This window comes from Colobus angolensis, unplaced genomic scaffold (genome assembly GCF_000951035.1).
Source record: "Colobus angolensis palliatus isolate OR3802 unplaced genomic scaffold, Cang.pa_1.0 Scaffold95, whole genome shotgun sequence".
In the NCBI taxonomy this organism is placed as follows: domain Eukaryota; kingdom Metazoa; phylum Chordata; class Mammalia; order Primates; family Cercopithecidae; genus Colobus; species Colobus angolensis.
In genome coordinates, this window is record NW_012123487.1 from 2,546,432 (window position 1) to 2,554,252 (window position 7,821).

Consider the following 7,821-nt stretch of genomic DNA (forward strand, 5'->3'; position numbering starts at 1 on the left):
TCTGCTGTAAGTCAAATCCTTCCCCCTTTCTTCTTGTCAGGCAAGTTGCAAGTTTCCACAGATGATCTACCAGGGAATTTAGGAATAAACAAATGGAAATAAATCCAAGAAAAGGAAAAGAATAAAAACGATCATCCATAGAGTGGAGAACTCAGATAATGGATCCTCAACCCCAGCTTCACACCTGGGACCCCCGCTTGGTCATACGGACCCTGGCAGTCTCTAATCACGAGTCTGTGATCCCTTGACTTAAACTGTTCTTCCCCAAATGTAGACATGGGTGGGGCTCAGAAGGGAGGTGTCGTCTGACGTGGTTTCCTTATTTTCCTTTATTCATCAAGGGCCCTCTAGCTGTTAAGTCACTCTGATCTCTGACTGCAGCTCCTACCTTTGGATACACCTGGCTGGTGCCTCAGGTAGGAAGCCGCCTCCGCTTGCTAGAACTTTCTGTGGGGTAGGGCTGCTCGGCTTGACTTTATTTTGGAAAATGTGTTCATTTCTGTGGGAGCTGAGGATTTCTGCTGCCTGCTTCCTCTCTTGTGACCACCACTTATACATAGAGGTAGCAGGTGAGGAGGACAGCCTCCTCATCCTCTCTTTTTATACCTCACCCTTTTGTGGAAAGAGGCTGAGAATTCCCCAATTTGACGTTTATTGCTTCACCTTAAGACTTTGTCTTTGGTGAAAATGCAAATACTGGTAGGGAGGGAACATACTAAAATGTGTGGATCTCAGTGGACTCATCATATACCCTCAGGCCTGGCAGCAAATGAGAAGTGGACGACTCTGTCTTCCTCGATTTGCAGATGAGAAGACCGAAATCTATAGGGGTACGAGACTCCATTCAAGGTCATGAGACTTATTTATTTACTTATTTTTTTGAGACGGAGTCTCGCTCTGTTGCCCAGGCTGTAGTGCAATGGCACGATCTCGGCTCACTGCAACCTCCATCTCCCAGGTTCAAGTGATTCTCCTGCCTCAGGCTCCTTAGTTGGGATTACAGGTGCACAATATCACACCCAGCTAATTTTTTTTGTATTTTTAGTGGAGACGGGGTTTCATCATGTTGGTCAGGCTGGTCTCGAACTCCTGACTTTATGATCCACCTGCCTCGGCCTCCCAAAGTGCTGGGATTACACACGAGACTTATTAATAGTAGATTCAGGATAGAATGAAGACTGGATGCTAGGTGACTTTACAACCAACCTGGGTGACTTTCCAAAGGTTTTCATAAGGTTCTCTGGAGAGCCCTGGAGCTTCGAGGGGCTCTTTAGGGGCCATCTGGGTTGGGAGGTTAGCACACTCTGCCCCACAGTGGCTTAGCTTTTATCTGTTTCACATACTGGGCTTCTGGAAAGATCTTATTTCAGCAAAATATTTCACAATAGGAAATACATTTGAAAACTCTTGAACAATTTTGTGTATTTTGTCAGGGGTGGAGGGTTTCAGGGACCAAGATGGAGACTTTATCATCTCAAATACTTAAAACTCTTTTAGAGGAACAAAATATGTGCTGCTCATTTAAAGACAAGGCTTAAAATATACAGTTTAATGCAACGTATTGTTATCACTTCCTTCCCCCAGTAGATTTTAAGGAGGTAAACAAGAATCAGGGAGAACATAGGAAAGGAAATAGTAAAAGGGGCCACCTGGGAACAGGTTTGCCTTCTTGCATTTTGCTTAATGCTGGCCCTTCCCTGAATGTCTAAGACCAACCTGGTTCCCACATCTGAATGCACAGACACAGCTGAGGATGGAGAAGGCTAAAGAGGGACAGAGGTAGAGACATAGGCTGAGAGGGGGCAGTTGTAAGTTGAGCTAGGGCTAAGGCGTTTTCCCCATATTCCCCATATTACCCCATACTCAGGCCAGGCCTTTGAATTGTGGAAGGTGGAGAATACTGGGAAGCCAACCTCCAAAGAACCCCAGGTCGGAGGCAAAGGAGGAAGGGGGGCTCTCGTTGCCAAAAAAACAGGGAAGCAAAGGATATCCCAGTAACTGCTCTCTCATCCTTGATGACAATGCCTTGAATCCAAGCTACTAAATCACATTTCCTTCCTTCTAACCTTCCAGCTAGATCAAACCGTTGCTGAAACTGAAGAGAACATGTCGAATACTATAGATCCACAGATGTGGGGTGATGACTATGATCTAAATTTCACTGGCATGCCACCTACAGATGAAGATTACAGCCCCTGTAGGCTAGAGACTGAGTCACTCAACAAGTATGTTGTGATCGTCACCTATGCCCTAGTGTTCCTGCTGAGCCTGCTGGGAAATTCTCTCGTGATGCTGGTCATCTTATACAGCAGGAGGCTCAGCCGTTCCGTCACTGATGTCTACCTGCTGAACCTGGCCATAGCCGACCTACTCTTTGCCCTGACCTTGCCTATCTGGGCCGCCTCCAAGGTGAATGGCTGGATTTTTGGCACACTCCTGTGCAAGGTGGTCTCACTCCTGAAGGAAGTCAACTTCTACAGTGGCATCCTGCTACTGGCCTGCATCAGCGTGGACCGTTACTTGGCCATTGTCCATGCCACACGCACACTGATCCAGAAGCGTCACTCGGTCAAATTTGTTTGTCTCAGCTGCTGGGGACTGTCTATGATTCTGTCCCTGCCCTTCTTCCTTTTCCGCCAGGCTTATCATCCAAACAACTCCAGTCCAGTTTGCTATGAGGTCCTGGGAAATAACACAGCAAAATGGAGGATGGTGTTGCGGATCCTGCCTCACACCTTTGGCTTCATCTTGCCGCTGCTGATCATGCTGTTCTGCTATGGATTCACCCTGCATACACTGTTTAAGGCCCACATAGGGCAGAAGCACCGGGCCATGCGGGTCGTCTTTGCTGTTGTCCTCATCTTCCTGCTCTGCTGGCTGCCCTACAACCTGGTCCTGCTTGCAGACACCCTCATGAGGACCCACCTGATCAAGGAGAGCTGTGAGCGCCGCAATGACATTGGCCGGGCCCTGGATGCCACCGAGATTCTGGGATTTCTCCATAGTTGCCTCAACCCCATCATCTATGCCTTCATCGGCCAAAATTTTCGCCATGGATTCCTCAAGATCCTGGCCACACATGGCCTGGTCAGCAAGGAGTTCTTGGCACGTCATCATGTTACCTCCTACACTTCTTCCTCTGTCAATGTCTCTTCCAACCTCTGAAAATCATCGGTGAAGGGATATCTCTTCTCATAAGGAAAGAATAACCAACACTCTGAGGTTGTGTGTGGAAGGTGGTCTGGCTCTGGACAGGCACTATTTGGGTTTTGGGGGGACGCTATAGGGTGTGGGGAAGTTAGGAACTGGTGTCTTCAGGGGCCATACCAACCTTCTGAGGAGCTGCTGAGGTACCTCCAAGGACCAGCCTTTGCGGCTCTATGGAAACGAAGCACCATCATTCCTGTTGAACGTCACATCTCTAACCCCTAACTGGCTAATTAGCATGGTCACATCTGAGCCCCAAATCTGACATTAGATGAAAGAATAGGGCTGAAGCTATGTCCTCATAAGGGTTGGATGCTCTCGTTGACCCTCTCAGGAGCATCTCTTCAACTCTGAGTGTTAAGTGTTGAGCCACCAGGCTGGTGGCTCTGTGTGCTGTGATCTGAGCTCAGGGAGTGGTTTTCCCATCTCAGGTGTGTTGTAGTATCAGCTGGAGACATTGAGGCAGTCACTGCCAAAACATCAACCCGCCAGGTGGCTTTGTGAGGAGCTGGAAACACATGTTCCCCTTGGGGGTGTTGGGTGAACAAAGAGGAAGAGGGTTTGGATGCCAGATCCATGCCACAAGAACCCCCCTTTACCCCCATGCCCAACATTGCACACACATGTGCTGGCCACCTGCTGAGCCCCAGGTGGACCGAGACAAGCTGCCCTTAGCCCTTCCCTCCTGCAGCTTCCAGGCTGGCACGGAGCATCAGCATCCCCAGAAAGCCTTGCACAGCCACCAGTCCACTGGGCAGGCAGATGTTCCTAATAAAGTTTCTGTTCCATGCTTGTCCCTGTGGAAGTATCTTGGGTGTGACAGAGTCAAGGGTGTGTGCGGCATTGTTGACTGTTCCTGCAGTAGAATGGGGGCAGCACCACCTAAGAAGGCACTTCTCTGGGTTGAAGGGCAGCATTCCCTGGGGCTTTAACTCCTGCTAGAACAGTCTCTTGAGGCACAGAAAGTCCTGTTCATGCCCATACTCCAGGCGGAGGAGGATTCCTTTGTCCACAAGTAAAAGGAAATGCTCCTCTAGGGAGTCTCAGCTTTACCCTGAGGTGAGCATCATCTTCTGGGTTAGGCCTTGCCTGGCTTCCTCAAACTACGTGAGCTTGCCTCTCCCTCCCAAAATGCCTTCCGTGAGTTGCAGTTTTTTCCTAGTCTGTTTTCCCTCCTTGGAGACAGGGCCCTGTCAGTTTATTCACTCTATGTCCTTGGTGCCTGGAGCCTATTAAATGCTCAATAAATAATCATCACAGGAATGAACATATGCTGAAGAGACCACAGCTCATTTTTTTTTTTTTTTTTTTTGAGATGGAGTCTTGCTCTGTCGCTCAGGCTGGAGCGCAGTGGCACGATCTTGGCTCACTGCAAGCTCTGCCTCCCGGGTTCACACCATTCTCCTGCCTCAGTCTCCCGAGTAGCTGGGACTACAGGTGCCCACCAACATGCCTGGCTAATTTTTTTGTATTTTTAGTAGAGATGGGGTTTCACCGTGTTAGCCAGGATGGTCTCGATCTCCTGACCTCATGATCCACCCGCCTCGGCCTCCGAAAGTGCTGGGGTTACAGGTGTGAGCCACTGCTCCCGGCCAACCACAGCTTATTTGCACACCATCTGCTCAAAGCTCCTCCTGTCTGTCCTCTCCCTTTTCAGCCTCCCGCTGTCCACTTATTAAGTTTGCCTTTGTGGTTTAGCTTCATTAGATGTTTATCTGTGTAAAGATGTCCCAAGTGAGGGCTGACGATATCAGGGCTCTTCTGACAGCAAATGATAGAAACAGAAGTCAAACTAGCTTAAGCAAAACTGAGAGTGTATGGGTTTAGCATGTGTGGGGAAGGATCAGGGATGGCTTGAGGTTGGGAATAGGGTGAGGCTCAGAGACAGGACCTAGATCAAGCTTGAGATGGGGATCAGCGATTGATGTTGAAATCAAAGATGGGGTGGGGGCAGGGATGGGGTGGCAGCTTGGGATGAGGTCAGAGAAGGATGAATGCCAGGAATCGGGAGAGATCTACAAGGAGGGAGAGTAAGAGTCGGGGTCGCAGTGAGGTGTTGGGAACAGGGAGATTCAACATGGAGCTGGGACCAGATACAGTGTGAGGCTTTGGAATGGGATAAGTGTAGGGGAGTGGTGAGGCTCAGGGAGGGGTGTCAGGCCTGGAATGAATGTCAGGGAAGGCTTAGTAGCTATGAGGCTGGAGCAGAAGACGTGCCTGGTAGGGTCACCACCCTATATGGAGCATCATCTAAGATGCTCTTCCAGGGGCCAGGACTGAGGCTCCTCAGTCTGTCCTGCTTGAGGCTCTCCAGGCAGGTGAGTGAGGAGGGAGTTAGGCACTCGAGCCCTGAGAGATAGACCTGATTCAGCAGAGAAGACAAGAAGGATGCAGAGGATGCAGAGAGAATCTAGGGCAGAAGGCTGAGAACTGGGACCTCCTTTTCCTCTCTTCCCTCCTCTAATCCCCCTCAACCTCTCCTACTGTTTCCTCAAAGTCCAACTTCCTCCTTCTTCACCTTATGCCCCTGCCAGGATGATTCCATCAGGGGCTTCAGTAAATAAATTCCTTCAGGGGCTTCCATGTTGGGTCCAGGGGAAATGCGAATTACTCATAACAGCATGAAAAATGCTCAGCCTCACTAGGAACTTGGGAAATGAGGCTCAAACAGCAACAAAACAACTCAGAAGTGTTTTATACAGGGGAAGGTTTTAGTGTACTCTTCAAACAAGTGCAACATTTTTTGATTAGTTTTTTTTTTTTTTTTTTTAATGAGACAGAGTCTTGCTCTGTCACCCAGGCTGGAGTGCAGTGGTGCATACACAGCTCACTGCAGCCTCAATCTTCTGAGTTCAGGTAATCCTCCCAACTCAGCTTCCAGAGTAGCTTGGACCGGAGCTGTGTGCCATCATGCCCAGCTAATTTTTAAAATTTTTTGTAGATATGGGGTCTTGCCACATTGCCCAGGCTGGCCTTCGACCCCTGAGCTCAAGTGATCTGCCTGCTTCGGCCTCTTAAAGTGCTGGGATTACAGGTGTGAGCCACTGCATCCAGGTTGATTGGAAATTTTAATGCAACCTGTAATTTTCTGGGTATAGCTCAAGACACAAATGATTTGGATTTCAGATTTTTAAAAAATGTCAGGATTTTGGTACTTAGTTAATAGCATATTGGAGTATCAAAAACTGGTATTTCAATTACTAGACAGGGTGAGGATTAGATCTGGTCAGAGCCAGGGAGAGTGTTTGCCTTAAGGAGGGACTCACTTGTCCAGGATAGGGCTGGGACTAGGGATGGGGTGAATCTTAGGACAGGAATGGGGGTCAGAAATGGGAGGGGTCAGTGATAAGATTGGGATTATGGAGCGGATACATATCAGGGTAAGGTGAGGGACGGGGATTAGGATGTAACAGCATGTTCTGCACAATGCTTCCTGATGTTAAAATTCTAAAATTTGTTTTGTAGCCTTGGTGACAACATTTGAGACTCTAAATCAAAAGTCAAAATCTACTGTTTTCCCCTAAACCAGTTCCCCTTCTGACCTACCACAGCCTCTCACCACCCCTTGCCCTCCATCCCCTGGCCCATTCTTGTAAATTCTAGCAAAAATACTAATTGAAAATCCACATTTTATGCCATAGAGGTAAAATTTGCCCCTTTCTCAGCAAAGTAGTATTTCAATAAGAGTCTTTCAGAGACTGAAAAATCTCATAGATGCAAATGAAGTAAAATGACAGTCTCCTCTTTGGTCTGAGGAGTGTCCCAAAGATGCACCTTCCTAGAGAAGACCACTCACCAAGAGACAGTGGTGGAGCCCAGTCTTTTGTTGTTTCCATGCAGAGGTCAGAGAGGCCACTCTGGATTCCACCCAGAAAGCCACAAGGAGCTAACAGCAGAGCTCTCAGCACCATTGTTTTCTTCCAGCTTGGTATTCAGTTTTTAAATCCAAAGTCTTCCTTCCAATCTTCAGGATAGAAATGAATCAAAGACATAATAAAATTAAAAATAATGGAAGTATGTTCACTCGACTTTTTAAGATTACATTTTCTTTTTATTGTCTAAGTATTTCATACACATTGTTGAAAAAATGAAATGGCTTTATGAAGCTTATAACAAAAAACCAGCAGCCTTCCAGCTGCAATCCCTGCAGACAAGGGCAGCAGCTGTCAGCTCTCATAGCTGTTTCATCTGATAGTGATCTATATATTTCTAAATATCATACTTGTTCTGCTAGTTTTTTTCTTTTTTTGTCTCACTCAGTCTCCCAGGCTGGAGCGCAGTGGCATGATCTCAACTCACTGCAACCTCCACCTCTCTGGTTCAAGTCATTCTCCCACTCCAGCCTCCTGAGTAGCTGGGACTATAGGCGTCCGCCACTACGCGTGGCTAATTATTGCATTGTTTTGGTAGAGACAGGGTTTCACCACGTTAGCCAGGCTAATCTTGAACTCCCGACCTCAAGTGATTCCCCCCACCTCAGCCTCCCAAAGTGCTGGGATTACAAGTGTGAGCCACTGTGACCAGCCCTCTGCTAGTTCTTGTTTTTTTCACCCTCCAGGTTTAGGTATCATCACTGACTCTCTCTTTTGACTTTGAGAATGTAATATTCTCCCA

At 47.8% G+C, this 7,821-nt stretch overlaps 1 protein-coding gene across 1 annotated transcript; it reads left to right on the forward strand.

Moving 5' to 3' along the window:
- Nucleotides 1-328: 328 nt before the first annotated feature.
- CXCR1 (chemokine (C-X-C motif) receptor 1) lies at nt 329-4,470 on the forward strand. Its single transcript, XM_011932287.1, has 2 exons — nt 329-416; nt 2,074-4,470. The coding sequence occupies exon 2, from the start codon at nt 2,107-2,109 to the stop codon at nt 3,163-3,165; it is 1,059 nt and encodes a 352-aa protein (XP_011787677.1). The 5' UTR covers nt 329-416; nt 2,074-2,106; the 3' UTR covers nt 3,166-4,470.
- Nucleotides 4,471-7,821: the final 3,351 nt, after the last annotated feature.

Coding starts and splice junctions, on each gene's coding strand:
- CXCR1 (XM_011932287.1), top strand. CDS start 2,107: ATGTCGAATACTATAGATCCACAGATGTGGGGTGATGACTATGATCTA.